The sequence below is a fragment of the Aquila chrysaetos genome, chromosome 5 (genome assembly GCF_900496995.4).
Source record: "Aquila chrysaetos chrysaetos chromosome 5, bAquChr1.4, whole genome shotgun sequence".
Lineage (NCBI taxonomy): Eukaryota > Metazoa > Chordata > Aves > Accipitriformes > Accipitridae > Aquila > Aquila chrysaetos.
The window spans coordinates 2332613-2355440 of record NC_044008.1 but is presented as its reverse complement, the minus strand read 5'-3'; the positions used below and the strand labels follow the sequence as shown (position 1 = coordinate 2355440).

At 44.6% G+C, this 22828-nt stretch overlaps 1 protein-coding gene across 1 annotated transcript in view; it reads left to right on the top strand.

Moving 5' to 3' along the window:
* Positions 1–22828, top strand: part of EXOC4 (exocyst complex component 4) — a 422679-nt gene that overhangs the window by 365360 nt on the left and 34491 nt on the right. Inside the window, exons 14-15 of the mRNA XM_030015473.2 lie at positions 1397–1575; positions 21608–21749. Coding sequence (XP_029871333.1) covers positions 1397–1575; positions 21608–21749 — 321 coding nt within the window. The remainder of the gene's footprint in view (positions 1–1396; positions 1576–21607; positions 21750–22828) is intronic.

Sequence of the window (22828 nt, the reverse complement as noted above, 5' to 3'; positions counted from 1 at the left end):
CACTGGAGTTGGAGATGTTCCTGCATCTCAGTCCTCAGACACAGCCAACAGATAAGGATTCCTCCCAAACCGTAGTATGAGGGATACAGCCTAAGGCAACATATTTTTTATTGTCAAGCAGAAGAAAATCCTTGAAGAGATTTTTTTAATGAAGGCTATTTTTATTTTTTGCCTTTAATGAATTCAATTGAGCAATTTAAAACCATTTCAGAGTCGTTCTTTTTTTTTTTTTTTTCTCAAGTGACAGTGAAGTCCCACAAATCTAGGGAGATGCTGGCAATAAAACTGCTTAGATAGTATATAAAATGCCACTGATGGGATTATTTTGCTGCAGCTCGTTGCAGCTATTATGCTCAGCAGCATGATTCCTCATTGTAAGTTCATAAAAGAGCTAATGACAGGAAGTGGAGATTTGCAAAGTTGAATGAAAGTGGAATGCAAATTCATAACAAAAAGAGCAACTAATGATGGGAAGAGTGTACTGAGGACCATGGTAAATGTGCCATCACTTAGAGTCTTTCAATGAAATGCACTTGGTTTCAGCCAGGAGCTATTGTAATTAGATGTAGGAACCATGTCATGATTTTCTCCATCCTAATGGTACACAGAAAGTCATGCCGGAGTCTCTTTACCTGCAAAAGCGATGAGAATATTTGCCATGCAAATACTTCTGGGAGATAACCAAACATGCTCTTCATGGAGACAAGTATTCGGAAAGCTAAATCTGAATGCAAAAGGTGAAACGCGACAGTAGAGTGAGCAGTTACACACCTTGAAAGAAAATTTTTCAGCTTTTGGGGGGTAAACACATTTTTCTTGGTCGTCATTTTTCACCAGGTGCTATCTCTCTGCAAGTAAAATAATGCATGGACTGATACTCAAAATCATTTGTTTGTCACTTTGTCATGATAAGCCATTAGGTTTCACAGGAGATTTCTTTTGATAGATGTGTGGAAAAAAAAGTGAATCGGGGATTGGAAGAGCTGATTTACAAGGAAAGATTAAAAGTACTGCATGTGTGTTATTTATGCATATCCCAGGGAGGCACAGAAAGCACCTGCATGTCTCAGCAAGGTGTAAATGCTGGGGGCTGGGGAAGAGGTGTGGGAGTTGACTGGGGTGAAGTTTGTAACTATGAGGAATAAGGTGAAATTCGGAGATTATAAATGCAGAGAGAAGGATAGAAAAAAACCTCCCTGAAATACAGGTGTCATGAGCTGCAGAATATTTTATCCACTGTAACAAGATTTCAAAAACTCCACCAGACAACGCTCTTGAGACCCCGCGCTGGAACAGTTATGCACTGACTGGTTTGACCTTCTCCACGGTGTTACTGGTGTCTCCCCCTTGCTGTCCTGTGCTGTATTTCTGAGAGTGGCTTTGATTTGCATTTCAGGGCCGCTTTCGGCAAAGAGTCAGAAGTTCTCATTGGCAACCTGGGAGATAAACTCATTCCTCAACAGGAGATCCTGCGGGACGTCAGCGACCTGAAGGCCTTGGCCAACATGCACGAGAGCCTGGAGTGGTTAGCAGGTCGCACCAAGGCAGCCTTCTCCAACCTCTCAACCACCCAGAGTAAGTAGCTCCCATAGGAGAACCTCTGTCTTAGAAATGGAAAACCAACATAATGACGTGATTTTCGCAGGAGTGGGCATCTTCTGTTTGTGATTTCAAAGCGGGTTTATGTCAGAGGGAAGTAGAAAGCAAAGCAGCTCAATCTCTTTCTTTCTAGTGAATGCTGTGGTGTGACATCTGCTCAGGCTGCGGTGGGCACCACGTGAGGGTACCAGGAGCATCCTTTCTAGCATGAGCTCTGAAGGGTTGAGCTTTTCAGCAGTCCCTGCTAATGACATTGCACAGGAGCAGGTAGCAATGCTGATACAGCTTTCATTTTCTTTAAAGCATCGCTAGATTGCTGAATATTTAAAAATATATGTGTATTATAAATTCAGTAGAGAAATTGAACAGCTTTTAATGAGGAATGCCCTAACGTGCATGTCACTGGGGCACTGATGCTCAGCCTGCAAAGGCAGAAGCAACCCTTGGTGAACCAAGGTGCCAGGAGGGAGAGACAGGGGAGCCTGGAAACATCGCTTCTGCTCCTGGCTGTCAAGGATTGCCCGCACTACTTTTGTGAGATCATTTCACTTCTCTGTGCTTCAGCTTTTGCTCCTTCCCTCAGGGAATAGTGATTTTTTTTTTCTGTCTGGAAAGTGCTAGAGATGTGGTTAGCGTTCCTTCTCTTCTTATCACTGTCACTGGCGTTGTCTGCACGGGGTCACGTTCAGAGGCTGGGTCGTGGCCCCAGAAGTAGAGTTCGACATAAACACACCTCAGCTCTGCTGCTTTCCACTGTTACTGGCTCGCAAGGAGTCACCTATAGCTCAGCTGACGTGGGGTTAAGCTTTTCCTAGGACCTGGGATTTGGGTCTCGCCCGCCTACCGAGACATTCCCAGTAGCTGTCCTGAGTCACAGGTTGACCCTGGGGAGGTAGCTGTGCCATTTGTTAGAGCACTTCGTATTGCCCTAGATCCCTGTAATAAAATATTGCGTGTTTTACAAATATTGAACATCCCCTGTTGTCTAGGGGTTATGTTAAATGCAGCTGCCTTGGGTGTGGAAGGAGGCATCCACACTGTGCTATAGATGAGGAGCAGAGAAGAAAAGCGTTGCATAAAAAAATCCGCACAGCTTGGTGAGATCCCAGGACACGTGGGGATGTAGTGAGGATACACGGCATTTCTGCAGTTTGGCATGCAACTACGGAGCAGAGTCCTGGGGGAAGGTACCCACAGAGGAGCAGGACTGTGGGCAGCCAGATCTTGTGGGAATTTGGAATTGAAAATCACCTCAGCCTTCTTTTCTGGGAAGTGATGGGGGAAATTTGCTGGTGCTAAATAAAGTCATAGTGTTATATGTCCATTAAAATAATTGTCCCTCAACAGCAGAGCATCTCTGGTTGACTGACATTGCTTCCTATGGCTTATAACTCTGCTCTAGAGCAGGACCTTTAAACTCTTTACTCCAGCTGTCCGCGATCAGTTTGATGGGATCCAGAAGGATAATTAAGATTATACAATCAGCTAACAATTAAAATACAACCAAATGCTACAGGTAGCTTTAATATGCCTGTATCTCATACTCTGAGTTCTCAATACCTGAGTGACAAGAAGAACTGCTGTGTCTTACAGGGTGTACGTTAGAAGATTATAAAAAAAATAAAACCCAATGGAAAATGCTATCAAAGTCCAGTAGCCAAATATTTATTCACAGAACTTTAGTTACTAGGAGATTTTTTCGGCCTGAGGAGTTGTGCTCTGACAGTCAAAGTTGTTAAAAATAAAAGCATCATTTATAATTTCAGTTCTAGTTGAAACTCAAATTTTTTAATAAATCAATATTTTCCAAACATAAAAGGGCATGAGCGTGACTTTCAGGCTTCTGAGAGGACGTTACACGCAGCAGTGAATAAACATAAAAGTACGAAGTGTAATATTTCACTTGGCAGCGTCCTCCTGACAATAAAAATTCATCTTCCTTTGTAATAACTTTATACCAATGCACTAAAATGTCTGTACACAAATGCCAGGAGTATCTGAAACAAGACGAAGAATGAGCAGTGTTAGAAAATGATAGAGGCTGTTGACCTCATGGTTATAAATGAAACCTGGTGCAGTATATCTCATAAATGGAACATCAATAGAGCTGACTGCAATCTATATGGGAGAAGTAAAAAGTGATGCCGTGGGGCAGAGGTGGTGGTGTAAGTCAGATGTATTTACAAATCGAGCAAGCTATGGTGATATACAAGGGAGTGCAATTCTTTTGGGGAAGAATATGAAGAATAAAGAACAGAGGAAAAATGAGATGAGATGTCTCTTTCCATCCCACCTGGGCAGGAGGAGAAGAGCAATGCAAATGTGCTTGGACTGAGCTGGGAGGAGGAAAAATTAAAACTACCTATTGTTTCAAAGATTCATACAATGTTAATGCCGTAACGCTCAACTGTCATACGAGTTTCTCTGTTCTTTTCTGTCATGGTTTGATCATCTGAATTTCTGAGCATCTCGTTGCTGGAAGCCAGAGCAAGTTAATGAGCATCAGAGGGAGGGAGGGAAGAAGGGAAATAACTGACCGAAAGTAAAGCTAAATAAAAGGGTTTTCTGCCACGCACCGAAGCTCACCACAATCAGATTCAGATCACCGTAAGTGCAGCCACCTTTGTCATTTCAGCATCGGTAACTTTGACTTTAAGACATGCCCACATGAAACCCAAGCATTCCAGTTCAACGCAACTGGAATCCATGGTTCATCATATGCAAGTCAACGGGCCATTAGTCACCCAGCTCACTTTTTCGGTAGCTGACTTTGGGCAGATGGCAGCTGTTATATTCCTTTGAGCAATTCTGTCTTCTGCTTTATTTTTCTCCTTGGACTAGATGCTCCATTGAAGTGTCTATGCTTGAACAAGAGCAGTAATCTCATTAACTGGTAGCAATGGTGAGGCTTTATCTTCCGTGCTTACCACATGTTGGGCCAACGCATGATGAGAACACGCGTCCCGGTCTTTGATCGTGTATTGGGTTTGCGTGGCAAGGTTTTGGTAGTGGGGGGGTTACAGGGGTGGCTTCTGTGAGAAGCTGCTAGAAGCTTCCCCCATGTCCGACAGAGCCAAGGCCAGCGGGCTTCAAGACGGACCCACCACTGGCCAAGGCTGAGCCCATCAGCGATAGTGGTAGCGCCGCTGTGATAACATATTTAAGAAGGGAAAAAAAATGTTGCTGAGGCACAGAAACTGCAGCCGGAGAGAGGAGTGAGAACATGTAAGAGAAACAACCCCGCAGACCCCCAGGTCCGTGCAGAAGGAGGGGAGGAGATGCTCCAGGCGCCGGAGCAGAGATTCCCCTGCAGCCCGTGGTGGGGAAGACCACGGTGAGGCAGGCTGTCCCCCTGCAGCCCAGGGAGGTCCACGGGGGAGCAGATCTCCACCTGCAGCCCGGGGAGAGAGGACCCCACGCCGGAGCAGGGAGATGCCTGAAGGAGGCTGTGACCCTGTGGGAAGCCCACGCTGGAGCAGGCTCCTGGCAGGACCTGCAGCCCCGTGGAGAGAGGAGCCCATGCTGGAGCAGGTTTTCTGGCAGGACTTGTGACCCCAAGGAAGGGACCCACGCTGGAGCAGTCTGTGCCTGAAGGACTGCAGCCCAGGGAAGGGACCCATGTTGGAGAAGTTCATGGAGGACTGTCTCCCATGGGAGGGACCCCACGGTGGAGCAGGGGATGAGTGAGGAGTCCTGCCCCTGAGGAGGAAGGAGCAGCAGAGACAACGTGTGATGAACTGACCCCAACCCCCATTCCCCATCCCCCTGCGCCGCTGCAGGGAGGAGGTAGAGTGGCTTTGGTGGGCACCTGGCATCCAGCCAGGGTAAAGCCACCACAGATCATTTCTCTTTCCTGTCCCAGCGACGTGAGATTAAATCTTGATCCCATTCAGGGTATCATCAAAGCACTTAGTGAGCGACTGGGATGAGAACTTTTGGTGCAACGCCAGAAATACCGTAATCTTCAACAAGTCCATGACATGGTGGTGGTGGCCCTGTATTCCTTCCCTGTAGAAAGTCGGTAGCTTCTAGGCATAGCTATAAGTATTCAGAAACCACAAGGTGTAGTTGGGCAGGTAAGGATGTGTTTTGGGAAATCCTAAAAAGGGGGCTACCTGTTGGTGGCTTTTTGGTTACGCTGCCAAAAGACCCCTTCCTAGAGATAAAAATTCAATAACCTTTTGCTGTGGATGTGCCACAATTATCACTCATTTAAAAACAGTCTTGCTAATAGAGTGTTTTATCATGCTGGGCAGTCTCTGCATTCTTCATTATTTAGTGTTTGCTAAGCTGATGGCTCTTCCATAGCTCTTCCCTTATCTGCACTCCTTCAGAATTGGATTTTATATTTTCCGAACCAGTCAGATATGACAAAGTCATTTTCTTTTGCTCTTGTCTTTTGAGGGAATACAAACTTCTTTTTTACAATAACCATTTAAGGATTAAAGTTGCTGGAAGAAGATGAATTAACTGAGGAAGTCAAGTAAATTTTAAATAGGTCTTATACGAAAATGGAAGTAGGGTTTCCTCTCTTCTTCCCCTCCTGCTTCTCTGCCTTGTCATATGCAGATAAAACATACACTCATCCTTTTCCTTTGCCAGAGCTTCAGCCTTCTGAAGCCCTCTGAATATTTTACAAAGAAGGAATTATTATGCACGATGAAGGAGTTGGGACAATCTTTACATTTTTAAGATGGTTGCATGCTGTGTGTAGGTAGGAAGATGAAAGATTAGCCATTAGCTTACTGAGTTGCAGCTACCCTTTTAAATTCAGCCGGCTGTTGGCATTTCATGACTTCAGATCGTTGTAGTCAGCAGTTAACGACTGACTGGCTTAAACATTGAGTTTGAAATTACTTTCTCGTGGAGCTCACATAAAACAGGATTGTCTTTCTCTTCTAGATGGCTTATTGGAAGTAAAAGTTTTTGCACGTGTACCATGTGTCCACTTACATTTATAAATCAGTAGCTACTCTTGCATCCATCCAAAGGTTTGCTCAGTGTATCATGTTCACTTTCTGTATGCGCTTTCCCTATCTCATCCTTAATGAAGAATATTCTTAATACCATTTTAGTACCTTAACAGTTTTCTGTAGAAAAACAGGACTCCAGAAGTAGTCTCAAGAAAGACATCTCCTCTCCTGTCATTTTCTTTTCCACAAAAAGAAAAACTCTTTAGAAAAGGATCCTGAGGCTCCATATTTAGTCAAAGTAGGGAGGTGCATCAAGGAGCCCCTGGAGAGGAAGCATTGAGTCAAGAGTATTGAAATCAAGGCAGAAATGGAAAAAAAACCTTGAGTGTTTCTATTGTGGGCTGTTTGTTGGGTTTTTGTAGCACCCCATGTCCTGGATTCATGAAATCGGGTGAGCGTCTTACTGTGTCTGAAAACCACACACATACATGCACGCTTACCCCTGAGAAAAGCCTCAGAAGCATGAAGGACACAAAACATACTGTTTTTTAAAACCAAACCTAAACCAATTATTTCTTTGACAGTTGTGAAAGCTCTTGACTTTCAATACCAGCTTCTCCCTGTCCCCTAGTGTCCCTAGGAAGTTGGCACTAGAGCAAAGATTCCAAGTCTTCGACACAAACCTGGCTTCAAATAGACATCAGGCTAACCCTGTGTCTGCAGTGGCAGAAACTAGAAGGTGAATTCTCAGTAATTGAGGACAAATATGAGTACACGTTTGGAACTGACCTCTGCAGCTCAAACCTGTCTACCTACGGGGGAAGCACCCCAGTGCTAGAGGAGATGCATGGGAGACGTCCTCCGAGGGCTCACTCCATCGCTGGAACGACCCTGCCCTTGAGGACATCTTAACCCTGCTGCTGTCAGCAAAGCTGTACCCACAGCAAAACAAAGAGGATGAAGCTGTTTCTCCGCTACCTGCTTGTCACATCGCAGTTCACGTCTGTGGAGTGACAGAGCTGGGTCTCCGCTCCGGCGATTTGCATTAGACACGGAGCTAATTACTGTGTTTGGTTAAGCCAGCTGCATGCAGGTTTAACGAGAAATGTGGAAACGCCACAGTCCCTTTTCAAAGGAGGAGGGATTGCACAGACCGTTGGGAGAACGTGGCTTTCCAGTTCTCCGTCCCCGTTTCACACGAGCAGTATTCGGGGGGGTGGAAAGACCCAGGTCCAGGCTGCGTGCCCCCTCCGACCGTGGCCCTCCTGCCCCCGCCTCTGCCATCAGTCCCACCGTGACAGCCGTAAGCAGGCTCTTTAAGTGATGTCAATATGTCACAGTGATGCAGATGCCAATATGCAGATTGGGAGATAAATCCTGCTTGTTCTTCCCAAGGAAGTCCATTCACATTGGATTCTTATCTCTTCTTTTTTTCACCCACCCGAGCAATTGAAATCGTACTTCACACCGTACAAAAAGCCAGCGTGGAGTTTGTTACTGTCACAGCCTTTGTCCGGGAATGCGGCAATTTTCCTGTAGCACTCTTAATTCTCGCTGCCACATTGCACTGTAATCCTGTGGCTTCCAAACTAGAGGCTTCAGTCTCACATGGGGATGTGAACCAGCCAGATTTAATTGCAGAAATGCTAAGAAGTAAAATCACAATGAGGACACCAACAATAAAGCTTAGGAGTCATTGGCTTCACCTAGTTATCTTGCAAAAAGAGCGTGGCTCTTCCCTGGCAGCTGGGTCTGGTTACAAATGCTGTCAGGACGCGGTTTGGTCTGTTTGTGTGTTTTTAAGGTGTTATAAAATGAGGAGATTTATTTAGGAGCATTGCAGGGTGTGCAAGGACGGAGTTTGGCCCTTCTGAAGTATCTAAAAGGGCATTGAACCTCTTAACTTTTTTATCCAGGATGCTTCCAAAAAGCAGGTTATTTTCTGCTGTTCAGGGGTGCTTTCACCCCAAAATCAAAGGGCAACGTGTGGAAGCCATCTGCACCACTTCTTCTGCGGATGGGCAGCACTTCACCCTCCAGACTTGCAGCAGGTCGGGTGAGCTACGACTTCATTCAAAAGCCAGGGTGCGGGGGGAGAAAAAAAGGTTTGTGCTACAGCTTTTTACCAAATGCTGCAGCTGTCACTGGCTGGCTCTTATTAATGGTAATACTGAGCATTTGCATCGCATTTTCCAGCCATAGATCTCCAAATACTTTGAAAAGGTTAGTGAAGGCCATTACAGGATCAAGACTGTCCTGGACCACTTTGCACCCGGAGGGTCAGCCTCTCCTTTTGCCTGGCTCTGTATGCCTCCTCGTACTGAAATAGACTTTGATGGCTAATAGAAAGCATCCTGCAGCACTCGAGAAAGTGATGCCTTTTAAAATTGATGGCGGAGCCCCGTTATACCACCCTGCCAGAGTAAAGGAGCTATAATTTACAGTCACTTTAAGGCCCCTTTCTGCTGACAGAGTGGTGTAAAGGGGTCTCAGTACAAATGAAAATCAGGCCCGATGCGGTGGTAAAATTGATGCCTTTCATTTCGTAGTCAGGCCACACAGCGGTGGTGAACTCAGACAGGTCTTTGTGTTTAACCCCGGTGTTTCTAATGAACTGAATTCAGCTCTTAAATGGGGCTATATTTCTCTCAAGTCAGAGCTTATTTTTTTTCTGTCACTGAACTTGTAACACATCTTGCTGTATTGATTGCTCATGGGGAACTTTTTTTGTAGAGATCTATTAATAGAGAACCTTATTTAAAAGCCAGATTAAAGATGATCAACACATGCCTGACCTCACGCAGGGGAAGGACTTAGTGAATGCTGTTGCTTTATTATTGCAACAAAAGTAAATCTCTTTCTAAAACAGAAAAAGCTGCAAATTTCTAACAAATGCAAAACATCTGCCATTAACCTAAAAAGATAAATCTTGAGTGCTTGTATTATTTGATGAATATCTGTTGCTTCAATATAACTTAGTCTAAATGATAGCTTTCCATTTTAGCTTCTTAAGCAGTCTCATTTTCCAATGCTTTTTTTTTTTTTTCTGTTCAACTAACTAAACAGTTGGTGCTCTTCTGCAAATGCTCCAAACGTGGTCAGATTTTGTGTTTGAGTTTGTCCAGGAGCAACTTGTACATCCATGCAGGCCTCCTGGCATTTTTGCCTGACTGCCTCTTTGTTGGGATGCATCGCTCCTGAGCTTGGAGGAGCCTGAACATTAACCAGCTTTCTTGGGCCCCTCTTCCCTCCAGGGCTGTATCCCATGGTACTCCACCAAGCAGATCCCTGAAGAGGCCAAACTCTGCTCTCCTGAAGTCCAGGGTAGCGAGCTTGCTGTGTGCCCTCTTCGCTGCCCTAAGGATCTTGAACTCCACCATTTCATGGTCACTGCAGCCAAGGCTGCCCTTGAGCTTCACATTCCCCACCAGCCCCTCCTTGTTGGTGAGAACAAGGTCCAGCGTAGCCCCTCTCCTCGTTGGCTCCTCCATCACTTGGAGAAGGAATTTGTCATCAGTGCATTCCAGGAACCTCCTGGATTGCTTATGCCCTGCCGTGTTGTGCCTCCAACAGATATCGGGGTGGCTGAAGTCCCCCAAGAGGACCAGAGCATGGGAACGTGAGGCTGCTCCTATCTGTCTATAGAGGCCTCATCCACTTGGTCTTCTTTCCTTTTCCATCTCATGGCTGTGCACACATTGTCTAAATGGAGGTCCGGTGTCCTGGGGTGATCCCTTTCCACCTCTGCCTTGCAGGCTGTTTGATCAGGATCATGTTAACTCAGTTTGTGTCTATGTGGTGTTTTACAGATGAACACAAGTTCACCTTGTCCATGCCCTGAGCTGACCACAAGTTACATGAATGTGGGTAGTCCTGCAATAAGCTCAAGATGTCAAGCCCTGCACCTGGGCAGAGCGTGTTAATTTGGCCTGGGAACGGCTGGTTCAAAGTGGTGTTGGACGTCTTCATTCAGATCTCGTTGGTTCAGAGGAGGACGAGAGGAAGCCAAAAGGAAAAGATTTTCTTGGGCATCTTATCTGCATCACTGTGGCTCATATTGACACAGCTGCCTCTTGTCAGTCCCACAGCTCAGCCTTGTTCCTGTGCTGACATCTCTGGGATGCTGCAGAGATGACCAGTGTCATCTCCTTACTGCTACAAACCCCACCACTGTCCACAGCATGCTTGGGGCTGGTATTTAATCAAGGAACGAGATACCTGTCTTGAGTCATGGGTTTCCCCAGGTGAGACTCCCCTTGAGCAAGGACAGGGGAGCTTTGCCATCCTCAGACACAGTAAAATGTGGATCTATTAAGTCCAAACCAAACCATCTGTGATCACCTGCTAATTAATCGCCATTTGTAGTTTTAATAGAAGCTACAAATGTACTTACACTTATATAAAGCTGCTACAAACAGGTTGGAGACTCCTAGCCAGCATTTAAATCTTGGGTTCAGCAGATACGTCATGTCACCAGGAGTTACTCCGTAATGAATGGTAAAAGCCTAATGGGGGAACCAGTGTCAGAGTGCAGAGGCCTTTCAGAAGACATTTGGAGAGGAAATATCTGTTGGTATCCTGACTTAGAGCATTTATGAGCCTTTTATCAATGACTCCAAGAACCATCAGCAACGCTATGGATGTGTTTTCTCCCAGAGAGCCTCCGCATTGAATGGATTGACTTAACATATCAAAATGGGATTTTTTTTTTCCCCTCTAAGTACCAATTCAGCAAAATTGGGATCTGAAAGCAAGGCTGTGTCTGTTGGTCTCTTAACACCAACTGAAGCTGACCAAGAGCTGAGCAGAGTAATTCAGGCAGTGGACAAAAGTCCAGCTGGTACCTTCTTAACTGAGTTGGCTTTTGGAGGACTAAAACCATGGAAAATTTGTTTGGGACAGCAAAGTGTTAAGACTAACCTTCAAGACCAGCAGGGAACTGCTGACTTCGTGAAGACAAAATGGCTATTTTGGTAAACCTGAGCATTAAGAGATTCTTTTGGTTTGTTTCATAACTTCGGCGATAAAATTTCATAGCTTAAATATGGGTCTGCATTGCTGGATCTCAGGGAATGAAACCACACAGTCATCAGCCAACTAAAAGCTCTTGTTTTCTTGTCAAAGTGATCTCCTAGTGCCTTTCAGTGCCTTTTTTCCCTTGAATGTCTGCAGTGAAGCTGTTCTTATGGATTAGCGGTTGCAGTTTTCCCCAGCCTCAATGCTTTACATCAAATATTTAATGGTTAGAAAATGAGACGTTGTTTTTCTGACCTGATGCTCAGCATTTATGTTTCTTTGTCTCACACAATAGGCACACCACCATGACGCAGTCCCAGTATTGATCTGGTACCGTGGGGTCAGCGCTCAGCTTACCGTCATGATTACACTAATTACTCTTGTTCCATCTTTCTTTCCTCCCACCCACCAGCCTTAAACGCAGGGGATTGTCATGTAAATAAGTGACCTAATTAGCAGTGCTTTCAAACCATTTTACAATGAGGATCCCTCATGAGTAATACCGGCAAATCAAGGTTTTTGTGGAAATAACTCCAAAGAGCCTGCTGTCCACTCCAGTTGGTTCAATGCGTTAGGATCTCTTTACCTCTTCTGAAGAAAATGACTTGTTGGTGTCAAAGATTAATAGCAGTAAGTCCACCTGCTTCTCCTTGGTTTGTTAGAGGTGACAGCTTACTATACAGTGGAAGGGGCAAAATAGTTTTCAAAACCAGGTGGCTGGACTCAAAAGTATGGTCAATCGTTGACATCACCAGTGAGTCACTTTGCCATGGTACGTAGGCTATAGGATCGTTCTGATCTAACCAGCATTTATATTTGTATAGGACTTGGGGGAAGTGACTCTTAAATAAGCAGGAATTGTGGAGAAGTCAGACTATAAGTCTGATGCAGCTGATGGAAAACATAACTAATGTTCCTGCTGACATTAAAGTCATCTTTGTGCTCGTCTCTTTTCCTGTGAGTGGATTCTGTGCGTTTCCCATTCTTCAGCCTACGTTTGAAAACCCTTTGTAGTTCCCAGGCATAGTCATATTCACACCTTCCTCTACATCCTTCTGGACAAGACTCGTTCATTCTTGTTTGTCTTCCAGCACAGACCTCCCTGCTGCTCCTCCTCTTGCTTTGCAAACCGATCTATTAAAAACAAACAGCCCCCAAAACACATCTATCTATAACTGTCAACAGTCAAAAAAAGGATCCTTAAGGTACCTACTTAACTGTATTTATTTTCACCTTGTCCCTGCCTCTTGCAAAGAGCACTTTTGCTCTTGAGCATCAGGACACCGATTGACTTCAGGATTTTTTTTCCTTGCTCTTCCAGTGAGTTCAATAGACTGGGAGGTTTAAGGTCCTTTTAGAAATACATCCCTCTCAGGACATCTTCTACCCAGAGAAATTTTGCAATGATGTTTTGAGGGCATTTATTGGCAAGGTGCAGCTCGATATCATGGAGGACTGAGGAAAGAAAGCAAAAAGTGAAATTTATGCTTGCGTTTGCAAGGGAAGTTATGTGGAATCTGAGATAGTTTGGAGCATCACCCCCTTTCCTGGCACAGTTGACCAGTCCCTTAACAAAACACCTTGATCCCTCAGTTTTCAGTTCAAGGCTCAGTTATGCTGCTTTGTAAGTGTCCTAATACCAATCACCGATTTTTCTTTTCTGGTTTTGAGGAAGCCTTATGTGCAGGTTGACAGGTCCTTATAGGTTTGGGCTTTTTTTTTTATATTAATCCAAGTGCACAGCCAAAGTTCATCTTCCTTATTCTTTTAGCTGCCAAAAATTTAATCATTTCAATTCATGTAGGACACATCCTAACAGCGATGTGGAGGATCTTCCATGAAGTCGGTGCATAAATGTCTGTTGTGCCCCTCTGCCTCGATTCACACATTGGTGTGAATTTTTCTGTAATTTTCACAAATGCCCAGCGTTCCTGCCCAGTGCTCGCCAGTGAGTTAATGGCAGAGCCAGCATGCTCTGAGTCAGATACCATAGAAATGCCATTAATTTGATGATATGTACATTATGTTTATTCTGAATGCTGTGAAGCATTCTTTATTAACAGTTGAGCTAAAGTCATCTCCATTGGCTCTAAGGACACAGTGCCTTCTGAAAAGCAGCTGGCCTTGAGGTTTTCTGTTTTCCTTCCACTCTTTTTTGCTCATTCATTCACAAATGTTGACAATTTTTAAGAGGTCTTCTCTGCCTATTGAAACCAGTGACAAATGAGTACAGAAGTTAGTTTGGGGTTGAATTTTTGGCTCTGTGTCGATTAATGGAAGTGTCTCTGTTGACTCACTGGAGCTGTGATTTTGCCCTGTCTTTAATGAAAATTAAGTGAAGCACGTGGCTGGTTTTGGCTAACCAAGCACAGAAAAGGGTGGGAAACACCAAACAGGCAAAAAAAACCCTAAACTTTCCATAACTCAGAAGCAGATGAATGGGTTTTTACTAAGCTTCCTAAATCAAGTTGCTTCTGAGCTAATAGAATTCAGCACAAGAAATAATAATTCTGAGAGGGGTAAGGAAGGGGAAAGTTACATTATAAATTACTGAAAACAAGAAAATTTAACATAGAGGAGTTTTTGTAGTTGTGGAGCACTGGAACACCAAACCCTAGACTTTTCAAAGAGATTCTTCCATATCCAAAATCTTCGACTGTGATAGCTCTCCTGCTCTTAGCTGCACCCACACAATTTTGCTTCCTTCAGTGAAAAAAAACTGCTCTTCAGAGTTTTGTAAATGAACCAAGAGGTTTGGGGGTTTTTTCAAGCCTTTTCTGGACTTGAATACAAAGTGCTTAAAGAAAAGTATCGAGGGACCAAACCTTCCAGTGGGTTATCGTACGATGGAGCTAGAACCTCTGGCCACACTCTTTGCCCTGCCCCTCTAGCTTGGAGACACCTTTCTTTTCCCTCTGATAATCCCTTTCCCGAGGCTTCATATTTGCAGAAAGTAATGGAAAACAAACCACTTTTAGAGGAGTTATTGCCTTTTTAAAAGTGCTAATTTCCTTGTGAAATTTATGCCTGCCAGCAGAGGCAGACGAGGAGCTCCACGGGCAGCTCTAACGAGACAATTCATTAACTAGCGAGTGTACACACGCCATAAAAAACATTAATTCACAAAATGAAAAACTAATAGAGTGTTTAGCCTGTTCTTTATCACTGGTGACAGTCTGTGCTCTCCTCATCATTAGTGTTTACTGAACTGATGGGGACTGCAGCCCAGCCTGCTTATCACCACTCATCACAAATGAGGTCGCGATGTTTTTTTCCAGCACGCTGCCTTGTCCCCTCTCCCCGTACTTGAATTTTAACATGGAGTGAAGGGCAGAGAAGCATGAAAGGAAGCTCTCAGTGCCAGCCTTCAGTTTTGTTTTGGTTTTCACAGGTTTTGGGCACAAGTTCTCCTTCCTTCTCCACCCTCGTCAGAACCTCAAGGAGATTTGCAAGGGAAAATCCCTTCCTTAAGTACCTTCCCATACGGTCCTGCTTGCATCTGCTAGAGAACAGGATTCATTAGTAGGAATTTGCTATGAGTAGTATTAATGAGAAGCTCTCCCTTAGCTTGCTTTCTCTTTACTTCTGTTTGTCCTTTAAGTGTTGGCATAACTTTGCCCCTTCAGCACCAGTGAGTGGTTTTGCCATTGATCCCAGTAAAAGGTGAGCCGGAGCTGTGCTGAGTGTTTAGATAATTCCATCCTCCCATCTCTTGTTTGAAAGGTCCCGACCTCTTAAAGTATGTCCTTTCTTGGTATTTGTTTTGTTTTAACAAGAATCCCTGTTCTCTCCTATGTTTCTCTACCTGTCGATATGGTCAGCTGTGTGCTCAGCCCACATGTGCGTGGTAAATGTTCTCCATATCTCAGAGCTTTGCAGGGGTCGGGGTCAAGGAGGAGGGTTGCGGCTGTTGCATGGGAGACTCAGTGCTTGGCTCAGGTAGGCGCTGACTGTCGTCACCTCTGCTCATCAGCTCCCACACTTGTCTGTAGAGACAAGTGTCTGTGCAGGCAAACTCGTCTTGGAGTCAAGAGTTAATCTTGCCCATCGTTGTGGAAGTGAAGGTCAGGGCACTGATGTGCAAAGCTACCGTCCTTGCTATCTGCATGGCTTAAGGAACTGCCTTTTGGTTTGGAGCCTATGTGAAGAAGACAGCTGACATCAAAAATCAAAGTGTTAGATGCCAGATACGTTGGAGGTTGGACTAGGTGACCTTGAAAGGTCCCTTCCAACCCAAACCATTCTATGATTCTATGATCTTGGAAGTCGTGGGAGATGTCATTGCTCTTACTGATTTTTTTCTCCATATTTAAAACCTACAAAGAGAACAATTTAGGTTGAAAGGAGCAATGCAGCAATATCTGCATAAATATTTTAAGTATTCTGCCGTATCTAAGAGGCCCAAAGGTTCACACTTCTGAAAAGGAAGGGGAAGGATGTCAAACCCAAAATCTAGCTTTGGTTCCTGCATTCCCGTAGCTCTGAAATGACACTCGTGAACTTTGGGAGAATCAAAATCCAGTTCCAGGTTTTATGGCTCATTCCAGTCCTTTTCTATAAAGCCGCAGCTCTGAGATCCCCAAACAAACCAATTTAGAGGTAGGCAGTGAGTGATCTATGCCTTAGAGCTTCAAATAATACTGCTGCAGCCAGAAACCAGTCCAAGTGGCCATATGGGTTGCATATAGTTGTTGTTCATTATTTCTCGAGCACCACAGGTGTGCAGAGCACTTTGCAAGAGGATAAAAAGAGGAGGCCCTTGCTCCTTAGAGAGTTTGCACTCTAAATTACATCAAGATGGCATCTCGAGAGCAATAAGAGATCAAAGTGGGAGGAAAGATGTGTAACCACGAAAAGAAAAGCAGCTTGAAAGCAGGGTCCTGCTATTTATTCCCATAAAGAGAAAATCATTTGACTTGATTTGCTTTGCCTGGTTCTTTTTGGTTATTTAGGCTTTTTAATCTCCAGCAAGTCCTGATGTATCTCCCAGCTCCTGTGGCCGAACGCAGCCATCTCCATAGAGCTATGCGGAGGCGAAGCCCCATGCCACTTGTGTCACCTTTCAGCGGGGCTCTGGGCATCTCAGCGACATTCTTGTCGCCCAGCAAAGCCCTTGCTCACCAGCATCACCACGGCTGCAGCTTTCCTTTACCCGGCTCTGGCCCAGATAGACAGACCATGGCTTAATAGAAACAGAGGTGATTTTTTTTAATGGTGACATATTTTAAAAAAAATTAGTTTCCTCCTGCTGTTTGGCTTCAGAAGACAGAGGTCTCCCGGCATATGTCTTTGTTCAGAAATCTTGCCGAAATAAGTCCTCGATGTTGCATCTAATGTGCACACTGTACTGCCATACTCTTATCTACTTTGAAAAAACCCCACATAATCACATATCTAATTCCTCCCAACTTCACCCAATGTTTTTTCATTTAAATAACCAGATATTCTTCTTTCTTGTTGGTGTTAGAGTAGCAATTTTGTCTCCCAGTGGCATCATCACCTCATGATGCTAAAAGCTGCAGGAACAAGAGATGTGGAGATCTTAGAGTCAGCTCGAATGGCAGTGATGGATAAAAACACGTTATCCAGGTTTTACGCGCTGGGAACTAAAGCATAGAAAGAGAACGTGGTGCTCAAGATCCCCAGAAAAGTCTCCAGCAGAGAGAAAAGTTAACTCTGAGTCTTTAAAAGCATAGTCCAGCACATAACCCGTAACAAATTTCTTTTTGCATGCATGTATTTGCAATTCTTTTGGAGTTTCCTCTTCTGGAGAGGAAGGGAGTAAGAAATTAAAATTTAAAAAGCTGTGAATTGGTCCCTAATGTTACCTGTGGGGCACAGCAAGTGTTTCATACTGCATCACTTTTCCAAATAAGAGGGTTTTTTTCCCCAACAGGGTTGTAAAATTTCTCTGTGAGCCTTTCCCCTATAAAGCAAATGTGTGTAGTGCTATGTAAAGCCTGAGCATGTTGGAGGTTTATTTCTCAGGTTCAGGTTGCACCAGAGCCGAGGCAGAGCCTGTAACCTCAGATTGATTTTTCTCCTTGCCCTATTAAATCATTCAAATCTGTTAGCAGTCACTCTGCTCAAGCAGGGAGCGGGCAGGATGCGCTATTGTAGACCTTGATTGGTTACAGAGGTTTGTTTATGGGCAGCGCGGCAGGTTTTGTTTAATATTCCAGAGGTCTGGTAATTTACATCCATTGATTTACAAGGCACAATCTGTCAGGAGGCACCAGCGTCGCATTGAATTGCAAAATGATTGAAATCATTGGTGACAACGAGTGTGTTAAGTTTATTTTTCTCAGGTTTGCTGGAATGAAACGTTCCTTCTCGTTGAAGTGAGATATCTTGGCTTTGCTTACAGTAAGCTAGAAGAAATCCCAAACAAAACCGTAACTGTTACCTGGCAGCACGGGAAGCTCACTTAAGACAAATGTAATTCATTCATTAAGGCTGCAAGATGATAAGGGCCAATGGAGCAAGGCTTTGGCCACTGCTTACCCATCGGTCACGTATTTTGTTGGCCAAGAGGGGTCACGTTTAACTCTGTGCAAATGGGTTATGAAGGAGGAGAAGGAGAAGAAGTGGATGGCTGCTGATCTGCTCTTTTGTTTTTCCAGCATTTCAGTTGGAGGTATCTCCCTCTTTAAGCAGGGAGCTCGGAGTGCGCTCTGGTGGGTTAAATGTCCACCTTTGGGTGGACACCCTTTTGGTGGTCACGCGTCGCCCAAAGAACTGGCCAACTCCAAATCCAGCTCCCAATTACATTTTTTATTCAAGGCCCCTTAATAATTTAGGCTCTGATTATTTTTGCTGCTACAGCTCCTTCTGTGGGTTCGTGTTGCCAAGGATGATGGAGTAAAACTGTCTTGAGCGAGACTTAAAGAAACGAGATTTCCTCGTTGGCTGTGAAATGGTGCTTTCTGGATGTCCAAGGAAGGAGAAAGGAAAACTGATGGGCTCCGAAAGGCTTCCTTTGATCTCAAAAAGCAAAAGTACACTTCAGTGTCCTGATCGTGCATGGGAGAAATTGGTATGCATCCCCCAAACCAGCACCTGACCCTCCGCCCTGCCGGGGGGGCTCGGAACACCCAGAAGGACTTCAGTGCTCTGGCTTTAAATAAGGAGCAGATTGTCCCCATCTCCCTCCTCCTCTTATCTCCACTGACAAATATAATTACAGCTTCACTTAAATTACTGTAAATGAATTCTGGAGAGTAGAAAAATTGCGCGTGTCTCTCCACTGCAGGAATCAGCTGACTCTTGCGTTTTGGATGATGGGTCCATCCATCTCCACCGCTTGCAGGGAGGCTTCGCTGGAGCGAGCTGGCACGATCGAACCCGAGGCTGCAGCTCCAGCACTGCTAAAAAGAGATGATTCTTGCAGCGAGTCCATCTCCAGGAGCAAGGCTGATAGAAACTTCTCAAAATGTAGGATTTTTGAGTAAAAACAGATGGGGTTTGCCCCCATAATAAAGGTGAGGTTTCCTGCTTTCTACTGTGGCCAAATAAGCACCCCTAGACCTGATCCTGCATGACCCAAAAGTCCTGCCACCCGCCAGGGAAACAAGTGTCACTTGGAGGTCTCACAGCTGAGGGGTGGGTGGCAGCGGGACAAACAGCTCTTCCAAAGCGCCTTCCGAGAGTCATCTCTTAACACCGTTATCTGGAAATTAGAGGCTGTGTAAATAAGCCCCCTCAGTGATAATGTCATTTTCTTTGTGGGAGAGACCTCAGTGAAGAGAAAGAGGCTTGGAGAAGTGTCGGGGTGTGCGAGGGAGGGGGCATCCTTGTTATTCCCATTCATCCTGGGTAGATGTTGCTCTCACTTCCCTCTTTATTTCTCTTTTACACTCCAGGCCAGTTAATTATTTTCAGCAGTATTTGCCAGACTATGAATTTTTCTACCATGTTCCTTGGTTTAAAAAAAACTTCATAAATGTTGCTGTGATTGCAGGAGTTGCTGAAGGAGGCTACTTCCAGGAGCCGTGTTTTACATGGCTTCATCCCTGCATGCTTTTCTCTGTTGTAATTCACAGTACATTTAGATGCACAGTTAGGCACTTTGCTGTGTGCAATCTCTTCCTTTCGCTTTGTCACGCTCCTTTAATTGTACAGTTCTGTCTTGTATGTTTACCTCTGTTTCAATTTGTTTTGCACAAAATAGATTGGGGCTTTTAATCTTCTCATTTTGGGTTTTTTTTGGTTTTTTTTTTCAGACTAGATCTGAAGGTGTATTTAATTTTAGGAGCAAATCCAAAGCTCAGTGTAGGTTCCTCTTTCAAAGCAGGTCTTTGGTTGTACAAACAGCCGCAAGTGACATTTACTTAATCAGTCTCCATCAAAATGAAGGTTTATTGTCAACAGTTCCTTGGTGATGTACAAATCCTTTCTGTGCAGGGTTGCGTTGGTGTCTGGCGAAGTGTTTATCATGTAACGAACGTTAGTGCAAGAAAAGAGAGATGTTTCTTAAAGCCAGCAGATAGCATACCTCCATTATTGAGGTTGATCATGGAACAGCTATGAGCTGAAAATGTGAAGCAACCATGAAAAAAAGCAGACACGGCAGAGCAAAAGAGTATTCCCAGGGGAGACAGGAAAGCTCTAGTCCCTTTGTGGCACCACTTACAGCTCAAATACAGCAGACAGCTCTGGTTACCTGTGTTCAAGACAAATTAATTGAAACCAGAAGGGGTGCAGAACACTGCTTTTGTCAAGCACTGGAACAGGCTGCCCAGGGAGGGGGTTGAGTCACTGTCCCTGGAGGTATTTAAAAGACGTGTAGACGTGGCATGTAGGAACATGGGTTAGTGGTGGACTTGTCAGTGTTAGGTTTACAGGTGGACTCAATGTTCTTAAGGGTCTTTTCCAACCTCAGTGATTCTATGATTCTACAAAGAGGGCTGCCAGGGATGGAGAACTCCGTAAGACAAAGAATAATGTTGGCGTATGAAGAACCAAATGTAAAACATCAGTGAATAAGTTTAGGCTGGAAATTAGATCCCTGACTTTAACTTCACTGTTAGAGAAGTGATGTTTTGAAGGAACAAGCAAGGACAGAAATCTGGAACAACTTGAATGTGGCACACAAGTTTATACTCAAGGCCATGGGACACAGGGCTTGTGGGGACTGGACTTGATGATCCAGGAGATCCCTTGCAATCCCATTATTTAATTCAAGTGGAAGTTGTCTAAGCGGGGCTGCCTGATTTCAAACATCGCTAATCACCCTATGCAGGAAGTCATTTGTAAAGTGCTGCTTGAATGAGGACTTGAACTCGGATATTTGGGATACGCTTCCTCTAATTAGGGTGGAATATATGATAACAGCGTGTTACTCTTGTTAGTGAAGCTACTCCTTTAGCTCGAGTGGCAGCGATTTGTGTTGCAGGGGAGAAGGTTCAGGGTTCAGGCACTGTGATAAAATAAAAGGGATGAAGGCTGCAGGATTGTAGCTGCATTGACACCACTCCAAGAGAAATGATGCTCTCGTGGTTGGGATAAACTCAAGGTGGCTTTTCAAAGAGGTCTCAGTGGGAGAGAGACAGTTGGTCTATGACCAATTCATGCGTGTTGCCTGCTTTTTAATTGCTTTACTGCCTAAGAGCTGTGTTTTATTAACAAGAATGAAGAAAGCCTCCCAGATCCCTCTGAAGGGCTGGGGGCAGGCAAAGACTCATTTGAGATTACACGGGGAAGTCCATGGTGACCAAAAATGACCATCTTTCCTGTCCGTGCCGTGCTTTGGCTCCTGAGCAGCTCTTTTCTCACTCCGAGCAGAGCAAGATAAATGTTCCTGGATTCTGCAGCTACAGAAATACTCATCACAGAGCAATATCTTCCCAAGCAAATGTATTCTGGTCCTTGATTAAACCCCTCAGATTCACTTTGGAGTTTAATTAATTGCAGAAGCAGTTTGTTGCTTCATACACTCCCAAATTACAGACGTTCTTGCTCAGCCAAAGGTGAGAGAGAACACACATGTTTAGGATGGAAGGAGACAAGATGCTGTGGTTGCTGAAGCTGGGCAGTATTAATGAAGTATGTCACAAATTAATACTATCTTCTCTTGCTAGCCGTGTCTCCTGGCCAGGACAGCCATGCCAGTATGGAACACCTTCCTGCATCCGAACAGATCCTGCAAACCCTGAGTGAGCTGGCCAGGTCTTTTCAAGAGATGGCTGACCGCTGCCTGCTGGTTCTGCATTTGGAAGTCAGGTAAAAGCTCCGAATTCAGGTATTACGGGTGAGCTCACGAGGCTATAGGTTAAGACTGTGTCCAGAGTACATATTGTGGCTTCTGAGACAGATATACTTGCCTGCTGTAGCTTCAAAGGTCAGTCCAGAAATGCCAGATCCCATCATCATGGATGGCCAAATGTGGGATGGAGGCAGAATTCCGAAAGTGGAATCTCCTAGGGTCGTCTGTGTCTTATGTGTCAGGGACTAGGAAAAATGTGGGGTTGGGGGGGGGGCTTTGTCCTTAGACAATTGCACAATGATGTTTTAATAGTCTAACAGGTGTCTGCACATTTATTAGCCACTGCACTTTGGATTGCAAATAGGAGCTTTTCTTACTATTTTTTCAAATAGTAACAGAAACTGGGAAACCAGCTGGATATTTTTTAAAGGGATGGATAATTTTATGATGTCTCTGACTTCACATGCAAAGATCAAAGGCAGCAGATCCCTTTCTTCATGCTGCCAGCTGTCCACTCTGGGGCCAGGAAGACATTTTTCCCTTATGCATTGTATCAGCCAGGTGTATTTTCATTGCTTCCCATTTCTCTGAAGCATCAAATAGAAGCGGATGTCAGAGACAGGCAATGAGACTTGATGGACCATCAGTTTGTTCTGCCGTGACATATCCTGAGCCATATCGTGTCCTTGTGTACATAGGCAGAGCTCTGGTGAAGTCAGTGTGTAGCTTTAAAAAAAAACACACATTAGTTATTGTCAGCAGTCCTTCAACCTGCTATCCATCATCTGCTGGCCACTTGATTGCAGGCATCACAGATGAGCTGGGGTTTGAAGGATTCGAGGAAAAGATTGTTAAGGTATGGAAATGGAGCAGCTTTCCAGCTGCGATGTAATTGCAATGTGATGCCTGAGCTAACCCAGACTCATGGATGGGCACCAGCCTGAATGGGTTTCTGGCCTCCGTCCTCTGTGGCTTTCCATCACACTTGGGTTAAGCAGAAATAAGTGCAAATGTAATTCAGGAGAAAAATTCACTGTCATTTTAGAGCAGACCACTGCCCACCTCCTCTAGTGCTTCTAACAGGAGCCCCGGTTTA